This window comes from Chamaea fasciata, unplaced genomic scaffold (genome assembly GCF_029207755.1).
Source record: "Chamaea fasciata isolate MVZ Bird 193981 ecotype frontalis unplaced genomic scaffold, bChaFas1.0.hap1 SCAF_4, whole genome shotgun sequence".
NCBI classification, from domain to species: domain Eukaryota; kingdom Metazoa; phylum Chordata; class Aves; order Passeriformes; family Sylviidae; genus Chamaea; species Chamaea fasciata.
In genome coordinates, this window is record NW_027094089.1 from 8388498 (window position 1) to 8413604 (window position 25107).

The following is a 25107-nucleotide window of genomic DNA, read 5'->3' on the forward strand; positions in this document are numbered from 1 at the left end:
TTATTGTGAATGTTCCCTGGATGTATTACTTCATGTAATATTACACTGTGTTGGGTAACGAGGCAAAGTTCTGTGTGTTGGCCTTGCTTTTTAAAAGTAGGATGAAGGGTAATCAAATTATTTTCTTGGAGGTGGTCTGTGCAAGAGAAAAGGAAATCATGAATTATTACAGTTCAAAAAACAAGTATGAATTTTTTGTAGAACTTGTTCTTGCTGGATAACTGGATTGATCTGATGTCTTTTGGAGAGAGGCCTAATTTTAATATCTACCCCTTTGACAGGTGACAGGTTAGGAGGCAGAATAGATGTGCAACAGTTATTTTAAGCCATTTTAATGTGTTTGCTTGAAGAGTGGATCAGGTTCCTGTATTTGGCTGCCAAAGTTTACAGAGAGCTGTGGAAGAAATCAAGTACTTTGCTCTGTTTAGTTTTGTTTAGTTTTACCTGCGGTTTTATTTGGCTTTATCAATTTCCATATGAGAACATATGGACATTCAAATGACACTTTTCCTTTTAAAAAGTGGATCTGTGTTATAGAATACAGTATCGTATGCCCCAGAGAGAAAAATATGTTTATACCATATAGAAAAACAATAGACGCAGCAAGTCTGGGCTGTTCAGACCTTCGTTAAATAGAGTGTAACACTGAATAGTATTTCGCTTTCTCAGTTTTTCAACTGCAGAGTGGGAGAGTGCACAGTGAAGTAGGGAAGACTAAAATAGTTTGTTGGCATGCCTAGTCATTATATTCTGGAAGATGACACCACAACTCCATGAAGCTGATTTTTCAAAGTGTCGCTAAGATGCCACAGAATAATTTGTCAGAGCTATGTATTTTTGACACCAAGTGAACAGGACTGAGAAGATTGGCTTAGTAGTAGTTAGAGTTTTAGGCACGCATCCTGCAGGATTCTTTTCATCTTCATATATCAATTAAAACCGAAGTACCACAGCATGACAGAGAGTGCAGTACCTTTAGCCTTTCACAAAAGCACTGTTCTATGTTGAAATTTTGGCTGTAACTGAGAGCTTACATTTTCTGAATTGACAGGGGCTAGTATTTAGCACAGATTCAAAGAACTGAATAATTTTTTTTCTAAACAGCCATCTGGAATGAGCTTATTCTTGCTCATTAAAAATACTTGTGAATTTTTTGGTGGTGTGCCTTCATCTAAATTTTATTCTTCAGATAGAAAGAATATATGTTAGTGCATAACACAGAAGCTGTAGAATTAAAATTGCTTTTAGTGCTATTGTGAAAAAATGATTTTATTACAGGACTGATTAATGCATTGTGAAAATTTGATCAGCATGTTAGTGTTTCTTTCCGAATTAAAACTTGTGATTTTATTTTTAAAGGATCAGAAAAGAAAACCCCCAAAATTTAGTTAACTATTGTGAGTAAAGGATAATAGCTCTAAAGGTAGTGGAGGAAGCTGTTTTTATAGATAGAATCTTTCAGCTTCACATGTTACTGAAGAAAATTGCTTCATAGTAGTCTTCTTTCTTGTAACTGATACATGGTCAGGAGGTTAGGTTATGGTTGTTGCCTCTGTTTGTCCAGCAGGAGGAGTGCAATTACTGCTAGAAATAAAGAAGATGGTAATTAAATTGATTATGTGGGATGATAGCACAAGAAAAATAAATTGATCAAGTAAAATCAGTGTATTAGTTCTTTTGAAAGCTTTGGTGATTTTCAGAGGTTAACACAGGAATATACTTAATTTTACATCTTCATGAAAAAATGTCAGGAAGCCTGTATCTTTTAGGAAGTAGTCAATGTTGTGAATAGTGAGATGAGAAGAATAAAAACTAAACTTCTCATCACTACATAATTGCTCTCTCCATGGCTGTGCTGGCTCAGATTCTGGATACAGTTGGTCTAATTGCAAAGGTAAATGCTCTGGCAGTACATTTTACCTTATTTATAGAAGGCTTTTAATCTTTTAGGCAAAATAAATTCTGCTGATACATTGTTTGCTAGAAATGTTGCTACAATAACATTTGTTGTTGTAGCCAAACCTCCTGACATACAAAAGCCTGTGCCCCCTTGCTCTGGTTTAGTTTTATTTTGTTCCTGTTTCTGCAGTTACAAATCATTTTCTTTGACTTTGGAAAAGGATTTTTTGCAGTAACATTAATATTGACTAATATTAATTAAAATCTGAGAATATGTATCATCCAAAGTCCATTTATAGTGTAAAGAAGGTCTAAAGGAAACTTTTTCTCTTAGAATCACAAAATTATGTACAGGATGGGAGAGTTTTTTAGAAAAATAAAAACATCAAAATTTTCCTTCTCAGTGTTCTGCAAAGCCATCTCAACCCTGCTCTCCTACAGTAGGGTTAAAAGGACAGTACATGAATATTGAATTAAGTCCTTCCTCTTCCTTCCTACAAAACCTGCAGTCTGTAGTTTTCAGTTTGCTTTCTGTAAGGTCTGGCTTTCTTTTTTATTGTACACTGTTTTTGCCATAGCCAAGTTGATAGTCTGACTTCATCAGCAGGCTGGGGCAGACATCTCAGGCTTTTACAACTGAGCACGGACAAGCAGGTTATCATGTGTTACACAAAGTATCATTCCCCAAGAAAAAAAGGGGTCTCTTAATACTTTTTCTTGTATATTAATCTCTCTGTAATATTTCAGTAAAGAATAAAGATTGAATAAATTGATCTTCCATTGTAAATGAAAAACTAGGAAGATGGTCTCTTCTGGAACAGATGCAATAGTCCTGTGTTTCCTGCTGAAAGCTCTGCCCTCAGTACAGTGTTCTTGCTTTAAAGGAATACTATAAATCCTTGGAAACACTAAAACAATAATGTATAAGGACTTCTTGTATGTTTTTGGCCTTTTTGTTGTTGTTATTCTTGGTAGGGTACAAAGAGAGTTGAGTTTGGAAGCAGTGATTTTATAATGGACTACCATCTAGGTAGAGCTGGACCCATTGTTGTTTTTGACCTCTCTCCTGTATGATAGCATAAAAACTGTAGTAGCTGTTGTCCTAGTCACTGGAAGAATTCATTATAGGGATCATCTGTAATGGTTGATGCTCACAAATGAGGACGAGGCATGTGTTCTGCTGTGGGGTTGAGTAAGTCTCTTGTTTATCTGTCACAGAGACTTCTCTCTGAAGAATGTTTTGGTATTGCCTGTTGAGATAAATATACCAGATCTCATGGTTTGTAGTCCATTTTTCAACATAATCCTATAGAACCACACAAATTTTGTGACAAGTTTTTATTGTACATATTTCTATCCATTTTTATGGGTAACTAAGAATCCTTGAAATTTGACTGGGTGGATAGAATTAGCAGCTAAACGGAATTTTGAAACCTTTAGAACAGGCAGCAGCCAAAGGGGGTGCACATTCGTGTGGTGTAGGAAATGCTAAGTAGAAAGGCAGTGGCAGCAACCCATGTGAACCAAAGTTTTGACAGACCATTTAGGCTGGGGAACTGAGATAAAGAAGAGTAGAAAGAGGCTATCTTAAGAAAAGCTCTCATGTTGTTAAGAATGTGCATTTAACATCTGTGCCAAGGCCAGCCTGGCACAATGTAAAAAAAAGCTGCTGTGGCACAAAACCCTGTTGTGCTATGATAGCAGAGTGGTCATGCATTGGTAATGTCAGCTGCTCTGTGCGTATACTTTGTGGCTCAGTCTGTATAGTTCCTTCTGTTAGCAAAAATAGTCTGCACCCCAAACTCCAAAATCACACTATCTCAGTACTTGCAATGCACTGAGACTGGTGAATACTAAGCAGTGTTTGAACAAGAGGATCTGTTCCAAACACAGGGAAAGAGGGATTGATTAATTATTGACTAGTTTTGATTGATTATAGTTTTGGTTGGTTTTCTCTGCTTAAAAAAAAAGTTCAAGTCAGTTCTAAAATGAAATAATAAAACCAAATTGCATTGAGCTTTTATGCAAAGCTGCAAAATCCTAAATGCTGCTGCTGCTGCTTCTTCTGCTGCTGCTTCTGCTGCTTCTGCTGCTGCTGCTGCTTCTCCTTCTGGTTTTGCTTCCCCTTCCCCTTCCCCTCCTCCTCCTCCTCCTCCTCCTCCTCCTCCTCCTCCTCCTCCTCCTCCTCCTTCTCCTCCTCCTTCCTCTCCTTCCTCTTCTCTTCCTTCTCTTCTTCCTCCTCTTCTTTTTTTCTTCTTCCTCTTCCTCCCCTCTTCCTCTTCTTCTTTTCTTTGTTTTCTTGGAGTTAAATATTTCTATTACAACATAGAATTGTGTAAGTCATTCTATTATTAAAGTCTGATTGCCAAAACACTCACTGCAGATACTTTAGTTTTCTATAGAAAATTGATTTTCTGTCTGTGTAGATTTGAGGGCCCAATATTTATTTCCAGTTCATAATTGCTTAGGAATTCGTTTGCTAGGGATATGGAAAAAGAGAGAGGACATATGGGAGGTATATAGGAGTATTGGCAGGCAATGCAGGGATGTGGCAAGGAAAGGCAAGGCTCGTTAGAATTGAGTCTGGTTGAGGGATATCAAGGACCACAAGAAGGGCATCTACAAGCACATCAGCAGCAAAAGAAAAATTAGGGAAAATGTGGAGATGCTGCTGAAATCAGATGGGTAACCTGCTGACAGAAGATGCAGAGAAGGCAGAGTGAATTACTCCTTCACCTCAGACTTTACTGCTAAGGCCATCCTTCAGGAGTCCAAGACCCTGGAGGCAAGAGAGGAAGGCTGGAGAAAAGAAGACTTGCTCTTGGCCGTTGAGAGTTTGGTTAGAGATTGGCTAGGCAGATAAAACCATAAATCCATGGGCCCTGATGGGATGCACACACTGGTGCTGAGGGAGCTGGCAGATGTTGTTGCTAAGCCTGCTCTGCATCTCCTTTGAAAAATGCTGGAGGAGAGATGTCTGATGACTGAATGAAAGCCTGTCACTCTCATCTTGCAAAAGGGCAGCAAGAAGGCCCTGGGAAACTACTGGCCAGTCAGGCTCACCTGCAGCCCTGGAAAGGTGATGCCACAGATCATCCACACCTTGGTGGCCATGACCAAGCATGTAAAAGAAAAGAAGGTCATCAGGATTAGTTAGGATGGACTCGCCAAAGGCAGATTAAATTTAACCAATCTGGTGGCCTTCTGTGATGGCATGGCAGGATGGGTTGATGAGGGGAGATGTCCACAACAAGTGTATGTTGTCCACCTGAGCTTCAGCAAGGCTTTTGACACTGTCTCCCATAACATCCTCAGAGGTAAGCTCAGGAAATATGGGTTAGAGGAATGGACAGTGACGTGGATCGAGAACTGACTGAATGGCAGAGCTCAGAGGGTCATGATCAGTGCAGCAGAATCCACAGGAGACCTGCTGTCAGTGGTATTCCCATGGGATCAGTACTGGGACTAATCTTATTAAACTAATTTGTCAATGACCTAGAGGAAGGGATCAAATGCACCCTCATCAAGTTTGCTGATGGCACTAAACTGGGGGCAGTGGCTGATCCACCTGAAGGCTCTGCTGCCATTCCCTGGGACCTTGATCAGCTGGAGGGTTGGGCAGAGAGAAACCTAATGAGGCTCAACAAGGGCAAGTGCCGGGTCCTGCACTTGGGGAGGAACAGCCCCAAGTGCCAGCACAGGCTGGGGCTGACCTCCTACAGAGCAGCTCTGCGGAAAAGGGCCTGGGACTCCTGATGGATCACAAGTTGTCCATGAGCCATCAGTGCCCCTGTGGCCAGGAGGGCCAATGAAATCCTGGGGTAAACTGGGAAGAATGTGGCCAGCAGGTCGAGGGAGGTGACCTCTCCCCTCTACTCAGCCCTAGTGAGGCCGCAGCTGGAGTGCTGTGCCCAGTTCTGGGCTCCTCAGCACAAGAGAGACAAGGAGCTCCTGGAGAGGTCCAGGGGAGAGCCACAAGGATGGTTGCGGGTCTGGAGCTTCTCTCTTATGAGGAGAGACTGCAGGAGCTGGGCCTATTTGGTCTGGAGAAGACTGAGAGAGGATCTCATCAATACATACAAATATGTCAAAGATGGGTGCTGGAGTATGATGCCAGACTCTTTGCAATGGTGCCCAGCAATTGGTTGAGGTACAGTGACTGTAAACTAAAGCACAAGATGTTGTACCTCAACATGAGGCAGAATTTCTTTACACGGAGGGTGGCAGAGCATTGGAACAGCTGCCTGGGGAGGTTGAGGAGTCTCCCTCTCTGGAGACACTCCAGATCCTCCGGGATGCATTCTTGTTCACCTGCTGTTGACATTCTTGTGTCAGCCTGCTTTGTCAGGGAGGTTGGACTGGATGATCTACAGAGGTCCCTTTCAGCGCTAATGATTCTGTGATTCTGTGAGTCACACCTGTTCATCCCAGAACAGAAAAGGCTTCTGTTACTTAAGGGGTTCCCACAAGAAAGATAGAGAGCTTCTATTTACAGGAGTATGTAGTGGCAGGGCAAAGGGGAATGGCCTCAAACTGACAAGAGTAGGCTTAGATTATGTGTTAAGAAGAAATTCTTTATGCAGAGGCTAAGGAGGCACTGGAATTTACAGATGCCCTGTCCCTGGAAGTGTTTAAGGCCAGATTTGATGGAAGTTTGAGCAACCTGCTGTAGTGAGAGGTGTCCCTTCCATAGCAGGGGTGTTGGGACTAGGTGATCTTTAAGGTCCTTTCCAACATAGACTATTATGTGATTCTGTGATCTTTAGTTTGAAAGGTCTATCCTTTTTTGTACCTCTAGTTTAACGTGGGTTAAGTCAGGTGAAAATGCAACTTCTTTATGCCTGAATTTTCTTTTGTCATCTGTTTGGTGATGTATTCTTTTCATGCTGAAAATGATGTTCAAGAGAAGGAACTCTTCTAAATTAAAGTTGCGGGATGTGCTAATGGTGGAGTCTCATGCTAGATTGAGAATGTAGCTTTGCTGTTGACGTTCTTCTCTTACATTTTACCGTTTTCTGTGAAGTTGAGCTTGAATACATCAAAACATTTCTAATAAAACATATCATTGAAGATAACGAAGAAGTATTTTACAACTAGCAGAAGTTGTGTCTTGTCTTGCTTTTTAAAAAAGATTTAATTAGCTAATGGAAAGGGAAATAATGAATAGTATGACTGCTTTTATTTTGATTTATCTTTGAATTAACTCATTAAATGAGTAAGAAGGGTTAAAAGAAAAGGAAATTAATATATTTTCTACAGCAGCTAGAAAAGCCAGTATTAACAAGAGAGGGGAGTGGGGATGCACCATTACACTCATTCAGAAAAGACTGTTGGGGATTGTTTTCTGTTTTAGCTGCTTAACTAGTGATTTCTATTTGTTCATTAAATACTGACTTTCTTCACAGCATTAGTAGGAAGTTTAAACTTATTTTCCTGAGTTTATATTTTGAACCTTCATGGAAACTACTTACATGAAAAATCAGGTTTTGGGTGGTTTTTTTTTTTTTTTTTTTTTTTTTTTTTTTTTTTTTTTGGTGTTTTGTTTTGTTTTGTTTTGTTTTGTTTTGCTAAACATAATTTGCTTTAACTACTCTGTTTAATTAAAACCTAGTATCCCTCTTCCTTAAGTTTTAGTTTGAACATAAGTAGTGTTGGAGCAGGGGGTTGTTGTTTTTTGTTGTTGTTTTATTGGTTGGGTTTTTTTGTTTTGTTTAATTTTATTTTTTTTTATTCAGTTCTCTTCTATATACTGGTTGTAATTTAAAGTTTACTTGAAAGGTTTTAATACTTTCATGCCATGGTTTAGCTTTTGGAAGTGGAAAAACAGATGTGTATATTCAAAAGACAGCCTTGGGAACATAATTGTAACTTAAAAATAAGAGAATGGGATCTGAACTCACAGTATACCTCATGTAATTGCCACGTAAAATGTTCTCCTGTGATAAAAAAAAGTTGCTCTGTCCTTTGAAGACATTACATAACACTCTAATGCTTTTTGTATTTTCTGCTGGATGATAACAGATTTTCCAATGCAACTGATCAAATACGTCCATATTCCTGTGTACCCTGAAGCATCTGTACTGTTCACCCTTATCCAAAGCAGCAGTAATCCACTCAAGGCCAGAATTTACAAATTGGAGATAAGTTAATGTTATAATAGACAGTATATCGTGAGAACAGCACTATAGTGAGAACAATCCAGTACAGATACTTGGACTTTGCAGGTACAATCTTCAAGTTTCAGTCTTGGAATACTGTTTAGTTTCTTTCAGAGACGTGATGTAAAAATGAAATGTGCTGTTCCTGGTAGCTAAGGTATAAGAGTCTAAATAAATCAGACTGTTTAACAGAGTAGTTTTCCTGTATTATATAGCTTTTGTGTAGTAGTTTGGCACAGTTTGAGGTGGAAGATTCAGAAATAACCCATTTGAGCTTGAGCTACTCCCAAAACCTTAACTGCTTGAAGGAGTTTGTTTTAACATTCTGGCAAAACAAACCCCCGGTGTTAAGGTGTATGAAGAAAAGATTATTGGTTTCTGCTTTTAAAACATAAATAAATATATCAGTTATGTGCAACGTAGCTTAAAATCCAGTATTTGCCTTCAACTTTAAGGCTCTGAGAAGACCTCTTACAGCGCTTACCTAGTATTTCCACTAGGTTCAAAGACTTTAATTAATTTGTAACTGCTAAAGTCTCTCTTCTTTCTGTCTTCTAGGATGTGTTTGTATTTAGACATGAACTTGCTCTCCTAAGAATATCTGCCTTCATGGGTCTAATAATATTAGGTGGAATAAGTCGACTCTTTTGCACTCAGCTAATGGGTATTTTCACTGTAAGTATCTAATTTTAGAAATTTATGTTAGTTTTATTTTCAGTATAATTAGACAAAGCAGAAAAGCAGATTGCATTTAAGGGAAGACTAGGAAAACATTTGCACTATGAGGATATGTGGTCTGTCAAGCATGTTAACACCAGTGAAATCTAAGCAGCTTTCTAGCAAGCAAGGGTTTAATAATTCCGCCATCAAGTGAGTTTCCTGATTTATATTAGTAAAATAAACTCATACTTTATCCTGGAATTGCGCAGTGTACAAGGTATGCAGTTGATTTTTGTTTTTATTTTAAACTCTTATGTATACTGGTCAAAATTATGTAGCAGTGAAGCTAACTGATAAATCAAATTTTGAGAACACAGCGCGTTTGTTAAGTATTTTGATAAAAACGCTTATGCTCATCTCATTATTTGTCAAACTATGGAATGTAATCACGTGCAGTTTACAGTACAGATGCGTATTCTGTGTTTAGATACACAGAAAAAAAGTCCTCAGCATTGAAAAAATTTCCAATTAAATGAATTTGGTAATGTAATAAATACGCACAAGAAACAAGCTTATTTTGGCATAACATCCTGTTCTGTACATTAGAAGTTAATAGCTGCCAGCCGATTGTTTAAAGTTATCTTGAGAATCCATGCAAGTGTTTAAAATATTGTTCAGCATAACGTAGAGAGTATATTAGTTGGATATATACATGTTGAAAGAGTCTATGATCTTGCCTGCTGAGCTTTTTTTTTAATGGCAGTTATGTACAAGATGGCAGCATCTTTGTTGCTACAACTGTTGGAGATATGCTTGAAATTTCATTTTGAAATTAAGAAGGTTTGCACAGTATTAACTTTTGTAGGTACATAATGGAAAACCTCCCAACTGTATTGTGTACTTCTTTTGTGTGGAATAAAGGAAAAAAAATACAGTGTAGTTTTAAATTGTTAGATAAAGCAGTAATACTGCTTTTTGATTTTACTGTATTACCTTTGCATATTTACTGCCTTTTGCTTTTCCTGTCATGGGGGTTATACTGTGTATTATTATTACCATTCTCCAGCTACTCTACAATAATGCATTCTGCACTTACTCTCAACCTCCAGGTCAACAGATTTACCTTTGTGCACCTTTACTGTGTGCCTGATTTCCGTTCCAGGGTCTTGCTGACAGGTTTTCTCTTACCTGTTTGAATGTTGCCTTTTTGTTTGCATCATCTAGAGCTAGGATGTTCTTCTACACCACTTCTATGGTGGCTGTCTAGCTGAAGTGTTGAATTCTGCTCACCAATAACAGGTGAGACAGAGACAGAAACTTATGAGCCTAATTGTTCAGATACTGAAATACTAATGTCTTTTTAGTTTCTGTTAAATGGATATATATATATATATATATATGAGAAGGATCAGAAAACTCATCTGATCAGTACTGCACTAAACCATGGGTAAGATATAGCAGAAAACAAGGAACAGACCCTAAGTTCATTATTCTGTTCTGTGTGCTGCCAGAAGCTGGACTAAATTTTAACTGTTACCATCAGCATTCATTCAGATGCTAGTACTGGATATGAAATAAGACCTCTCAGACTGAAGCTGTTTCTGTCAGATATATCTGAAACCTGGGCTGTTTCTGTTCTGACACAGGATACCAACTGTGCTGCCACTGCAGCAGGCATGAATGCCCAGTTGTAACTTCACTGTCCCGAGCCTTAATACTTTCAGCTGCTACCACCACTGCACTCTATCTGCTGTAAAGTCTCTTCTTTCTCTGTCAGTTGTATAGTGTACTGTGAAGTATATCCTATTCACTTACAGAACTGGCAGCTATACTGAAACAGGTGTGGGATAATAGCATTTTTAAGTCCAGTTTTTCTGCTGAAATCGTAATCACTGAGCTGCAGTATGCCTGGACACTCTTTTCTGTTGTCTTTGTGAAACAAACATGCTGCAGTTATTGTGGATGTGGATGGTCTGTGAGAGGCAGATGCTAAAAAGTGCAGGTCTTCATTAAGGCCTTTCACTGCACTGTATCTATCCCCCCAATAGCAGAGGGGCTATTGTCACATGGACAAGTTTTTATGGGCTTGATGGGATTGATGGGGAAGTAGAAATCCATTACTGGTGTATCTGCAATCATTAATTTATTCACACCATGTGGATGCTGTTTCATTGACTCACTTAAGAATGTAGGTCATGTAGTCCATCCCCCACTCAGAGAATTTCATACCAGCAGCACAATTGTCTTCTCCCTTTTCATTCCTTTCTGTGTAAGTACACAATTAGCAAGAATAAACAATATAGTCATTTTGAGGAAATTTGCTTGGCAACAGCCCATCAGACTTCAAACAAACAAAGCAAGTCCTTTTGGTGCAGTTGTGCTTAGTCTACAAGTGGTGTCAGAAACTCTTTCTGTACAAATGGTTTTTGATTGCCAGGATTGTAGCGTGGAGACATGCTTCCTGCATAAGCACTGGCAACTTTGGTTAGCAGCTGGAAAAGGCAGAGGAGAGGGCAGCAGGTGAGTTTGTAGTTTCTTTGCAGGCTCCCAAAATACATGCCTGTGGTGGCAAAGTAGGGAAACAGCGAAACCGGTATAGCCACCCAGAAGCTGAGCACACTGAGTGTGCAAGACATTCAAGCCCTGTAGAAGCAATAAACCGCGATTAAGAAGCAGTGATGTGTCTGCTGTGTACTGTACTGGAGTTACCGTTCAGCATCTAGCCTTCCTGTGTAAATTAAGCAAATTGTACCTGAAATGAGCCCTATATTAAATATGGAATTAGTGATGAAATAAGTTAGTGTAAGGTATAGACCAAAACCTAATAGCAGAACACAATCATTAAAGTGTAATAGTGCAGACAAGGACCTTGAAAGAAACTTAAGATGCTTGGAGGCATGGATATGTACAGTTAAAGCATTCATGCCGTATTAATTGCTCCATAGCTATTCTTGAAAGCATTAATTTCAGTGATTGCTGAAGCTGCTTCGGGATGTGCACAAGGGAGAAGAGCATGGGCCTTTTGAAAGAGGCAAGGCAACTCTTGTGCTTGTATGGGAGAACAGGTAACAGACTTTTTTGTAGTTCATGCTCTTGTGCCTCTTTTTACAGTTTAACAGATACCAAGATTAATTCCACAGCTCCTGGAAAAAAAAGCTGATTTAAAATAGTAGAGACAAGCGTTGCAGCTCTGTGATCTAAACTTTGGTAGGTGCAAACTGTTGGTGAATGAGTCCAACATGTTATGGTTAGTTGGTGTTTAACATTACTATTTACCTGTATTTCAAGTGCTGCAAAAATTTTTGGAAATAAAGATAAATCTAAGATTTATCAAACTTTAACCCTTTTGTCGCTAGGTTTCCTGATTTTCCATAAGATAAGCTTGGTTGACCATCATTATATAATTTTCCAGAAATGACGCCAGTAGCTTTTGTTTCATCTTAGTAATATAAAGCTGAGGCCCTTTTTTTTTTTTTTTTTTTTTTTTTGAGGAGCATTATTCATGCTTATTAAAAGAATACAGATTCTTGGTTTATGTTTATATTTACAGAGGGTTATCCTTTTTCCACAGCATCAAGATAAAGTTTAATATGTGGAATAAATGTACATATGTGATCTTTGTGTACATTTTTTGAAACAGAGTTGCACTCCACTAGAATTGAGCTAAATGCTAGATTCACAAACCATAAGAATGAGCAGAAGTTTTTCATAGGTTTTTCTTAGGATTGGCATTTTCTCCTCTTCGATGTATTTTTTCAGCAGGCATAAAATATTTGGCCGAATGCATAAAGGAAAAATATATCTGATCTCCTCCAACGTGTTTTTCTGGAATGAGGCAGTAGCTAAAAACAAAAGCAAAGCAGCACAGTAAGAAGTGCAGGTGAAGTATTCTGCCATGTGTGCTGGCTCTTTGCAATATTCAGATTTGTTGCACTGTTGACTGATCTGTGCCTGTCATTGCAGAACTGTCATTGGTTGTAACAGTAGATGAATTTTTTTAAAGATCTTTAAGAAAAATATGCAGAAGTTCTGCATGTGTGTGTATTCTGCTGTTATCCTGCTTCATGTGTATTCAATAGATACCAAGGTGCTTGGAAAAAATTTGCTCTCTGGTAAAAATGCAAACTTCGTAAGTTGTATACTAAAATTTTTCGGTTACAGGGAGAATGTTCTTGAGGCTGTAGTGGTTGATAAGGTGATTAATAGACTAAGTAACCTACCACACAGTAATTTCTCTGAGTACGCTTGGCACTACTGTGATTGTGGTATCATTGTTAGGGTATCATTAGCACAAGGCTATTCATAACTCATTTGGAGGTCCAGGAAGCCAAAGAGCAAAGGAGGTGACTTCCTACAATGAGAGGAGAGCAGCTGTTTGGCAAAAACTGTCCTTAGAGGAACTTTTGACATGAATTGTTCCGGTGAAGAGGGGAGCAGCTGAGGTGGCCTCTGTATACAGGATTAGTGCTTTCTCCCTAGAAACTAGCATATGTGAAAACACAGTTCTGTCAGAAGGGGCACATGGCTCTTTTCATCCTCCTTCCCCAGTTGCTTTCCCTGAGCTTTATATGCCTCTAATTTTGTTATCAGCCTGAATTTTGATACTTCTTTTAGCATGTACTTTACATTACTCTTGGGGAAATTGTATTTGGATACTTCGGAAATAGAAGTATCTAGGTTCTCTCTAATTCATATGCCTCTGAAATTTAAGTTTAAAACCCTGATTTAGTAACTCTAGGACTCTTAAGAAGCTTGTTGTCTTAAAATCTCATCAACAATTAGTATTCTTATTTAAAGTATTTAAGTTTTTAGAGAACTGGATGGAAAAAATTGTTTTCACCCGCGAATTAAACACTGTCAGAGGTGATTTCCAAAATGATCATGCATTTAAGTTGAAGGCCTGCATGTCTCTAGTGCTTATTACTTGCTTTGCCACTCCTCTATCCCTTGTCATTTATTGTAGAGTAATTTTTGAATTTTGTATTCCTTAACTGGAGCCTGTGTTCTTACATTCTCAGGCAGCATGATTTTTAAATGACATTGTTTGAAAAGTAGAAGCAGTTTTTAAGTAAAACAAAAACAAACCAAAAAGAATTTTGAGAGTTGCACCTTACAAGGTTGCAACTCTTTTACTCTACTGAAGATACCAATTTTAAAGATTATTGTTACTCTTTACTTCAGACCTCCTCTGGCTGCTTGTACTCCACAAGTAGTCTTTGGCTGGAATCGCTACAGGATAACAAGATAGCTCCACTATAGACACTTTAAAACTCCATGAAGGTAGAGATGTGAGTTTTTGGTGTCGGTTTGTCCTAAGTAGTAGAAGTATGATTTATACATAAATTACCATTTTGTCCATTTCAGAAAGTTTTAAAATCTTCTGGAAAAAAAAAAGCAAGCAAACCAGACAGTCTGTCTTGTACAACAATTGTGTGCACCTATTAATGACATTGTACTGAAGTGACAAAAACCAAGTTTATCTAGATTAGAGTGTTTGCACTTAAGCTAGAAGAAAGTATTGAGAAGGCTGTATCTGTGTTGCTAAATTTTATTTCCTTTTTTTTTTTTTTTAAATGTAGTTATATGAAATAATAAAATTTATTGGGAAGCTAAATCAAATAGTACCCAGAAACTTGCTTGCTTTCTCAAGGCATATTTTCTTGGCATGTGTTTTTTAAGAATTTTTCTCTCATTTTTATATGTAAGAGATTTTTTTTTTTCTCAAAAAACCCCCACAACTAGCCTGTCTATTCACTTATTCATAGGAAAAAGCTTAAATACACCGTGGAAAAAAAATCTCTTTTATCAACCTCATATTGTTTCTGATGTGTGGTTGTTGAAGTTTAAAAAGAGTGCTTTGATTCAATCTTTTTTAAAAAGATAGAATGGCCTGGATGCTCATATGTATATTAGTAGAAGACTAGCCCTGGCTTTTGCATTTCTCTCACTCATATTCAGTTTTAATTTTGAGAAATTATTTCTCTATGTCTTTCACATTAAGAGTTAAATGATGATAAGCCCCAGTTTTTCTATTTTTACTGTAGGATTCTTCTGTTGGTTATGTTTGATCTACAAGGCATTATTCAGAACATGTGAGAAATGACATGGTATGCTGTTTTTTGAACAATGGCTTTTCTGATTATTTTGATTTTTTTCTCTATCTAGTGAGTTTTTAAATTGCACCAGACACTGCTAAGAAGTATTCCATTTGTTGACTGTTTTAAAAAAGCTGGTACCTTTTGCATATATGAGATTTTCTTCCTCTCAAGATCTGTGGTGTTCTTTATTTTGTTGGCTGCTACCTGTCTGAAGCAATCAGCCAATTCTTTCTCTTTCTCTGTACAAAAGGAAAATCTGGTCTTCCCATGGATGGTGGAAGGTAACAGGATAATCAGTTCAACAGTGATCCTCTGATGTCATTGTGGGAGCCCTGTAAAAGCGGATTATCTGTGACCCAGATAAAATAATTAGAAATTACTTGGACACTTACAAATAACTGATCTACTAATCTCATTTCCAAAGTTAAAAAAGGCCTGTCTCTCAATGTAACACTACCAGATGTTTCAGTTAAACAGCATCCTTTGCAGAGACTAATCTGAACCCTAATTTTAAAGGATTACCTTTGATTGTTTTTATCTCAAACACTAAACAGTGTTTTCATTTTTCCATATGTTCTAACAAACTATTTCTGTGGAATAAAAGAAATTTTCTTAATTTTTCTGCGATGGTTCATTAAATATGATTGAATGTGATTTATCCTAGTATTGCAGAGAAAAAAACTTTTAATTGAATTTATTTAGTAATTAACTTGTTTCTCTGGGGCAGAACTATTTAATGGATAGGCTTTTATAAATTTAATAGATACCATGTGGCCTTTGTGCAAGGTAGTAGATGTATTATCATAAACTAAGTGGACAGTGACTTTATTAATTTAATTAATGCTACCAGGGTTTCCTGTTAATTAACTGTTTGAATGGTGTACAGTGATATGCCAGTATCCTGTTGCATCAGTACTTTCTGGATGTGGAAAAGAGAAATTTCCCTTTATTTTCTTTAGAAAGGATACAAGGGAAAATAGTGTTCATCTGCCTCTCTGGTGCACAATATGGTGCCTACCACATACTTTTTTTCCCTTAGAAGCTTTTAAAAATGTTGATACTTGATTTTTATTGTTACAGTGTTACTCCTTTTCACCTTAAATTATTAAGTGTATTTTATGAGATAGTGTTTCAACCTTTTTACAAAGATTGAGTTTCAAAATAATGAAAATGTAGCTGTGGTTATTCTGTTAGTAAAATCAAGACCTTTTAAATTCTTTGTGTATTTTATAGTATTGATCTATTGCTGATTTAATATGCAGAGAGACAAATGATCTAGTTCTGCTGAAATGCTTTTTGTCTTTAATAATAAGTGTCTTGTAATTAAAATATTTGCCATCATATCTTTAATCAGATAATCTATTAAATACTATTTTGATTAGTGAATGCTAAGGGCTTTTCTTGTTTTTTCAAACATGGCAGAAGTGTAATCAAGGAACTATTAATCCTCGTAATTAAATTTAGCATATTAAAAATTAGGATTGTTAGGGGAAATTAGGATTTCCAGGCAGTTGTATTCTTTATGTAGCTACAATATAGGGTGAGATATAAAGCAATTAGAGAGGGAAAGCAAATTATATATAAACTATAACCCCAAAGAGTAATTGGAAATTACTAACAGAAAATAACTTAATGTTAACATTATCGACCTTCCTCTTCCTCATTATTCTTATCCCTTCCCCTTTTCCTGTCTTTGCCTTTAATGCACCTATAGCTAGATCTCCTGTTAGAAGACTGTGTGAAGTTCTCGAAATTAAATTTTCAGGAATTAGTAATGTCCTGGTCTTTGAATACAGTTTGGTTAACTGTGTAAATTCTTTTGTATCTTTACCTTATTTATCTCAAATACGTTTGCAATTTTTTTATCATTTTAATGAACATATTCTGATATCTTTAAATACATATTTACAATAAAAATAAAATACTCGTTTATTTAAAAAAAAACCCTCTTTTATGAGCTGTTTAAAATACAGAAATAAATAGATGTCTAGGACACTCTAGGTAGCAAAACATCTCATCTCTTTTATTTAAGTCGCTGCATGGTCTTATGTAAATATTAAAATTTTAATTGAAATTAATAGTTTACAATGTTTTAAGGAAAAAGTGCAAGCTAGAAAATGTAATCAGATTTTATATTGTGCAAGGAGTATAAAATATCATCGAATATCATGCCAGAATTATCCCTAGTTCATCACTCAAAAAGGAAGTCCTTTTACTAATCTGTTGTTCTAATAGTAAAGGTACCACCTCTAACCACTTGAAAAAAAGTAACTGTAAAAATAATACTTGAGTGTTCAAGGGCCTCAGCCGTTGTTAACATTTTGTTAACATGTTGCTTTTCAGATTTAGACATCAGACCTTGAAAATGACTTCTGTGTGAAGATCAACTGCTAGCTTTTTAAAATATTTTTCCCTTATATTTTTGTCTTAAGGTAGTTGTAAGGATCAATAAATATAATATGTTTTGTCATGTTTCTTACCATACAGCTATCTGCACCAATCATGCCATGGATTTGAAATAGCCTGATGTTAAGATATCTGCTTGTGTTGCCTCTGTTGTAGATGGTTTCTTTTCATTGAGTCATTATCTGATATCTGATAAACAAATTGGAAATCTATTTGACTGAATTAATCAGAGCATAGAGGAATTCAGGACTATTCCTTAGAAGTAACAGAGTGTAGCTTTATTTTTAATTTAGCACATGAGTCTCATATAGGGCTTTAAACTTAAAACAGGACTAATAATTTTCAGGCTGAACATAATTAAATTTGATAAAATTAACCATCTTATATGAAAAGTATCGATTAAGAAAAGAATGCTAAAAAGTGGCCAAAAGTAAACCCAACATGTATTTAATGCCAAAAAAGGAAAAATTCCTAAATAGGATGTATTCTTTCTGTGTTTAATATTTTATATTCTTGAGTTGATCACCTGTCACTTGCATGCACACCGTGAAAGGATGTTAGATAGCAGAAAAAAAGATCCCTTTATATAAACGATGTGTTGTCTTGAACTTCAAGATAAAAGCAAAAAGCAAAGGCTGCAAACACAGGAAGGTTTGCAAGTTTTGTTTTCTCTTTTTCTGCTTCATTATGCTTTTATGCTGATTCACCTATACTGAACGTTTGAAAATACTGAAAGCATGACATAATGCTTATGTTCTACTACTGCAAGTATTTAATAGAGCTGTAATGGTTGCATATCACTTTAAGAAAACACAAAAGAAAGATTGAACCAGGGATTGTAGCTGCATGCTTTGGAGTTTTTCCTGTAAGTTACAAATAACAGTTTATACTTTGGAAAACATGAATCAGTAAGCAAAAAATATCCTTTGCATGTGCTTTTTTCATGATGAATTAGTTAATGATAAAATCCATCCAAACAGTTTGTTAAGCAGTGCATGTGATCTTTTTAATTTTTTCTTTTTGACAGTTGGTTATGCTAAATAAAAGCATAGATGTAAAAGGTACAGTTCTCTTTGGAGCTGATGTGGATGCATCCATTTGTGAGTGAATCTGAAATTGGTTTGCAGAACTCTGTTAGTGCTTTTACGTATGTTTTTTTCTTTCCATTCTTCTCCTTCCTCGTACAGTAGTCTTGGCTGTGTCAGTAGCTTAGAGTAAGCAAGCTGCTCTTACGAACTTGTAGTATATTCTCAAAGTGAAAAAGCTCCGTATTTTTTCTCCCCTCAGCAGAATCTGAACACTTTGCCCTTTTCCTATTCCTATTCCTGTGGTTTTTTCCTCTAATTTCTTTTTCCTGTCTCACTAAGGTGTGATTTTTTTTTCTCTAGTTGCTTGAAGATACTTATCATTGGGTATGTATCTCTGAATAATCTGGTGCAGGAACAATTTTTATTTCCAATCTGGATGATCACTTTGATCCATCATGTCAAATTAATCAGTTGTGTTTGTCAATTTCATCCTGTATTCAACCGCAATTTTTAAGGGGGGTTTTTTGGGTTAGGTATTAGTAGGACTCCATAGATATGTGATGTTTGCTCATACCAAGTTGTTTTAAACTTTTCTATGAGTGCCAGTGCTCAAAAAAGGTTTTAACATTAGCATTAGCTTTGAGTCTGAAAAAAAAATCTTGGCAGAGTTCTTATTTGTATTAATAGTAATCCAAGCTGATAGTAGATGCAGACAGCCAAAGCCTCTTAGGCTGAACACAGTAATTCCGATGTTGTAGCAAAACCTTGGTATGCATCAAATGCATAATTAAGAGAGATGATACTCTGGTTGAAAGACATTTGTGAGATGTCTTAATGGACAGACCACCTTGTCATTCTGAAGAACAGTGGTAATTCTGGTCCTTTGTCTCCAAATGAAAAAAAAATTCATGTCTGAGAAGGAAGCCTTAAGTAACAGGTCAAAACTCAACTGTGGTACTCTCCTTTTCCTTCATCTCCTGTCTCAAGAGGGGCTACTGTCTTTCCTGGGGTGCTGTGAAGTTTCATTTTCATGTCAAAAGGTAAATTGGTTCACTCTCAAATGAAAGTACATTTCAAATGAGCCTGTTTGGCATCAGTGTTGGGGGAGGGAAGGTATGAGGGGCATTTTGTTTCTTAAGTTCAGTCACTAGCACTTGCTAAGCAGCTAAGCATCAGAGCAAAGTTTCTTTGCTAGTTTGCAACTTTCAAAATGTGGCTCTAATTTTTTTTTAATTTTGAAAAAATATCCAAGGGGCAAAGGATTTGCTGCTCAGCCCCAATTTCTTTACTGTAAAGCAAAAGTAATCTAAAGTATATGTTGGCATTTTAAGGTAAGGGGAGAGGGGAAGGAAGTGGGAAGGAGAGAGTGGAGAGGAGAGGCGAGGCGAGGGCTGAGCTCCTGGCTTGGTGCTTTAATTTAGTAAACAGTTACAGTTACAGTAACAGTTTAGTTAACAGGTTACAGTTTTGAGGGGAGCAGACCCTGATGAGAAGCTTTCAGGTCTTGATAACATGCCATGACAACGCTTAAAATGAAATACAACCTCCAATTTCCAGCTTGTGATTTTCTCCCAAAGAATCTCAAACATAGTATTTTAGGGAGCAGTACAAGTGTGTTAATGAATAAGCAATGTGCAGAAACATAGCAGAAAACCATGTTTAAGGTATTTGGTGATGTTACTTCTGCACCTGAAGCATAAATATTCCATAGCTACAAGTCAATTTAAAGTGTGGACTAGCATGTTATTGGTTTATAAAAGACCATTTGCCATTATTGCTTTCAAACATGCCAATATTATTTTGTACTATTTGTTAAACAGCTTTGAATTGACCAGAGAATAATTCCTAGGACTGAGATATTTTTGCAGTTGCAAAAGAAGCTATAGCATCCCGTGAAAATGCTATTACCACCTTGCTGAAATGCCATGGAAGTAATCTCTTAGTTCGCTTAGTCCTTTTTATTCAAAAAGCCATGTATGAATTTCTGTGGTCAGCAGAGAGGGTGTTTTCTCTGACAAAAGCTGAACAAAAAGCTAGTCCAAGGAAGCAAAGTATTCCTTGACTGTGCAGTTGGGCCCTGCCCTAACAAGGAGAATGACTTGTGTCTTGTAATGCTTTCCTGATGCTTGTGGTGGGAGAGGGAAGACAGGCCCATAACGTGAGAGGAGCAGCAGTTTGTCTGTGGGAATCAAAATAACAAGCAGTATTTACAGTCTGCTGCCTCCTGTCCTTTCCTCCCTCACTGCTGAGTGGGTGTTAACACCCAACGTAATGATGGGGCCGGCGTGGTTTATGTAGCTTTCACTGGGTATGCCTTCTCTACACAAACTTCTGGGCAAGAACTTGAGCATCCTGGTGGTTTGGCATGAGAAAAGGGGTCTTCTCTCCTTTGCCGTAGTGCGTCTGGAATTCAGCTGGGTAGTTCATGGACAGAATTAAGATTTTTGCTGTTTAGTGTGTGGTAAGCAATCCTGTTCCAAAACTCTTCAGAGCTGGGAGGTAGAAAGAAGGACAAAAATTGGCAAGGGCGTTGGGCCCACTCATGTCTGGTGGATGAGGGAATCAGCTTCCTGTACGTTCTCACTCACATTGCACCCTTCCCCCATAAAACTTAAGTAAATATGGAGCAGAGTCCCAGCAATGCCTGCAGTGAATTGCATGCAGGAACAATGAAGGAGCACAGTATGTTTTTTAGTGCTAGCTAGTGTTTCCAGATGACGATGAAGTTGCAGCCTAATTAAACCACTGTCCGTTTGTCTGTATGTGGTTGGGGCAATTGAGATTAGCTCTTAGTCTTATTCAAATTCTACTGTAATTTGACAGGTGCACTGTGTGCATACCTGAATCAATGATAAGTAAAGGGAAATACCAAACTACCAATGCAAAGGAGTTGAAATCATGAAGAATATTTCGATTAATTGTGTTTTGAACTTCACAAGTGATTTTGGGATGTAATGAACTATAAATGTGTATTGAAGCCCCCTACATGATACTCACAAAGGAAGCTTTTTTGTGAAATCCATAGTGAAAAGTGAGAAAAATGTACTCTTGGTAATTTAAAAAGTTTTATTGGGGGGTGATCTAAGCTAAAACTGATCTGTTACTTTTCCTAACATTTTATAATTAAAGTGTGAATTTAAGTTGCTGTCAGTTTCAGGATTGTCTTCACTCTGCACATTATTTAGCTTTTGTATTATAAGAGAACAATTTTTATATTTGGTATTCAATTGTAAGAATTGTAGAAACTCATGGTATATTTTCAGTTGTCCTGTTTGCATTATATATAATGATGAAGCTAATGGTTTTAAAACTTCTGACTAGTTCCTGATTTCCAAAATACAACATCTGTTAATGACTGCATTTTACTTGCTTTTCCTGTGGTTATCTCAGTGGGATACTCCAAGTCTGGAATGAGTGCTTGTGGAAAGTATGGCAAGAGTAAACCTTATACACATTGCTTCTAAATGTCCTGTGCATTAATTGTAGTATCTGAATTAATTTTAGCTGTAATAATACTGTACGTTTTTGTTCTTTGGCATTGTAGTCAAACTACACAGTATAGTTTCATGTCATGCTTCTAAAAATCATTTAATGCATTGAGTTAAAATTTGTGTGTGTAATCTCAAATTCATTTAAAACTAATATGGCATGTGTGTAATATGCAATTTACTGAACTATTGTAAAAACAGTGTACATTAATAATTAATTTCCTGCTATATTTACTTGCTTTTGCATTTTTAAAACATTTTAAGTGTTAGGAATGTAAATAAATATTTTTATTTGTGCATTTTTTTCCCCTTTGACAGGACACTACAAGTATAGAAAAAATGTCAAACTGTTGTGAAGACATGTAAGTTCTGTAAAATTCCTGCATTGCTGAGATGCTAAGGGAGTAGCTGTTTGTTAAGATGATTTTGCATGGCACCGTGCTCTTTACTTTCTATCTCTGGTGGCACCTCACTAATCTTTTAATAGTGGTTGTACACAAAATAGCCTGTTGTTCCCTTTCTCTCCCTACCCAAAGGTAGTGCAACTATATTTTCTTTTCAAAAGAACAGATCAAAAGATACTTTCTGTAGTGTTTTGACATACATTTCATTAATATTGAAGTCTCCTGTGCTTCAAAAGATGCCTTTGTTTGATTGGTGGCACAGACAGTTCCTATTCTCCAAAGTTAAGTCTCCGCTGTATGTTGTAATGAAATAAAAGTTGAATTTGTGATGCTTGGACACAATTCATCAGAGTCCAGTATTGGATCCCCAGCCAACCTGCATTGTTGTAGCTGACTGATGTGCACTGTGGACATGCTGTCTTTCACTAATAATGCTGTCTTCTGTAGATCCAGGCCCCGAAAGCCATGGCAGCAGACCTTCTCAGAAGTTTTTGGCACTCGCTGGAAGATCCTGTGGTTTATTCCTTTCAGGCAGAGGCAACCACTGCGAGTTCCCTACCACTTTGCCAATCATGTCTAAACAGATGGATGGTGGGCACAGATGGGTCCTCCATGCTGGAAGTGCATTACAGGTTTTATGATAATAGGACTATGACAGTCTTCAAGTCAATTAAAATCCAGTCATAGGCATCACAGTGTGCCCGGGGCATTGTTTTAGTTATGGTCTTGATTGTACTCTGAAATTAATGCAAGTTAAACTATCAACTTCAGGCTTATTTACTTTCAAATTAGCTTTACAAAGAGATTCCTTTTGTCTTTGAGGTTAATACCAAAAGCAAACAGCTGGAATGTAGTGTTCATCCAGTTTGAAATTGTCTCCTTTTTTTTTACCTTTTTTTTTTTTTTTTTTTAATTTTTTAAATTTTTTGTTTAGGAAGCAGTGAAGTTTGCATTGAAGGTTAGATTCTCACTAAGTTTCTTACTCTGCCTTGAATTTTTTTTAGGGTCTTTTTCAGTAGGTCTGTCTGGATAATAATAATAATAATGCCTTTTTTTCCTGCTGCATATGTTTAAAATTCTGTGATTCTGCCAGTTATTTATGATATGCAAAAGTAATCCTGCACCACTGCACTATAAAAGGTAACATAAAGCTGAAGCAGAGTACTTCCTAAACCTTTCTCAGAGAGGTTTTGTAAAGGCACACAAAACCGTGTGTTTGCATAGAGGAAAGTTTACAGTTATCTTTTGACCTAGATATGGTGTTAGTGAAATAGTGTTCATGGATTTATGTCAGTGAGACGGATTAAATACTTCAGGGTAAACTATGCAGATATAAAGCATGTCTTCCCTAAATCCCAAGGATTTGAATCAGCAATAATCAACAAAGAAGTTGCATGGTGCAAATACTAGAATGATTACTTTTAAAAAAATACAGATGTAGTTAGTTAGCATAATGTTCCATAAAGAAGAGTATATTGTCAATAAAGTTAAAAAATTTATATTTACTTTTCTTTAGTCTTGATTAGCCAGAGTTGGTCTAAGTGTTTGTATATTGAAAATGAAAATAATTAAAATATTTATACATAAATATAAATTTGCTACTAACATGAGCAGTGAAATATATTAACTCATCATACTTTGTTGATGTAGATAGCTTGTTGTTCCTTTAAGTATGGAAGTAGTTAACCAAAGAAAGCATCTTTCAGATCTGGTAAAATGATAACTATTTCCAAAGTACCAGCTCGGTCTTCCTTTAGCTGGGAAAATGATGTACTTACTTTAGCCCTCTGTCTTTATACAGATATTATCTTCAGATGATTGTGAAAACTACAGTGGATTTCTAGCAGAAATTCACAGATCAGTGTTTCCAGTTGTGCTGCTTACTGTGTTTTTTGCATAGTCTAACAGGACTAGGATCCATCTTAAATAGCAGCCATGCAGCTGGACACAATAAAAGACACCATGTCAAGATTTTATATATGTAGATTGTGCAGAAAGTGATAGTTTATTTGAGAACAGTTACTTCAAAAAAGGAGGGTAAGGATTTCATGACTGCTATTTGCAAAAATTTGTTAGATCAACTCCTCTAAAGTCTTAGTGCAGTTACTGCCAATGTTAGGTGTCCCTTTATTGAATTAACAGATTTTGATGATTGAAACATTGAAAGTTTCAAAAAGTGCCTCTTAAAAATCATGTGAACTTTAAACTTTTGTAAATGTCTAACATTTGATCCAACATCACTTTTCCTGTTCTTTTAAAAATAGATGCAATATTTTATTATCCTAAATTTCAAGCCTAATGTTCAGCCGTTTTCCTTTTTTTTTTCTCTCATTTTTTACTCTTTTGTTGTAGTGAGGTTAGGCTTTCTTTCAAGTGGTATTGGCATATTGGCAGAAATATTTTAACAAAATAAATACTTTGAGGAAATGGGTGAAAAGACTGGAGCTTGACATTGACGGGAATGTGGATATACATAATAAAGTTCTGGCTCCATTATTTTCTTTTCCTTGCCCCTCCCCCGTCCCCCCCTCCCCCCCCCCCAACTGTGTTAATCTCTGGAATACACAAGGAAATAGTATTTCATTTTCCATGCCAATATTTAAATGTTCCATGAGCAAAACATAGTTTGAAGGTTTTAATGCTAATCAGTAATCAGAGCAGATTGTACAGTTTTGAACCTTACTCAGAAAGAGAACCAAGAATTTAACTATTTTTGGTATATTTATCGTGAGGCAAATAATTGTGTATTCTGCTTCCCAGTCTTACTGTTTCAGTGAATTGTCACCGTGCATGGAGCTCCAAGCCCGTGCTGAGACAGAACCCCTAATTACAAGGGGCGCCGGTGGTTCCCGAGGCTGGTGGGCAGCTGAGGGATAGTGCCCTGGGCTGACGGGGCCCCGGGAGCAGTCCCGGGAGCGGCGGCCATTCCCCGCACCACCCCTCCGGGGCCGCGGAGCTGCCGCGGG

The 25107-nt window shown here is 36.9% G+C and overlaps 1 protein-coding gene across 3 annotated transcripts in view; it reads left to right on the plus strand.

Annotated features, from left to right (window-relative positions):
• ZDHHC21 (zinc finger DHHC-type palmitoyltransferase 21) overlaps nucleotides 1-24632 on the plus strand; it is a 38497-nt gene extending 13865 nt beyond the window's left edge. For all 3 annotated transcript variants that reach the window (XM_066180827.1, XM_066180825.1, XM_066180826.1), the window contains exons 7-9: nucleotides 8616-8732; nucleotides 22056-22099; nucleotides 22589-24632. In XM_066180827.1, the coding sequence (XP_066036924.1) occupies nucleotides 8616-8732; nucleotides 22056-22099; nucleotides 22589-22721 (294 nt within the window). In that variant the 3' untranslated portion in view covers nucleotides 22722-24632. The remainder of the gene's footprint in view (nucleotides 1-8615; nucleotides 8733-22055; nucleotides 22100-22588) is intronic.
• The last annotated feature ends 475 nt before the right edge of the window (nucleotides 24633-25107 follow it).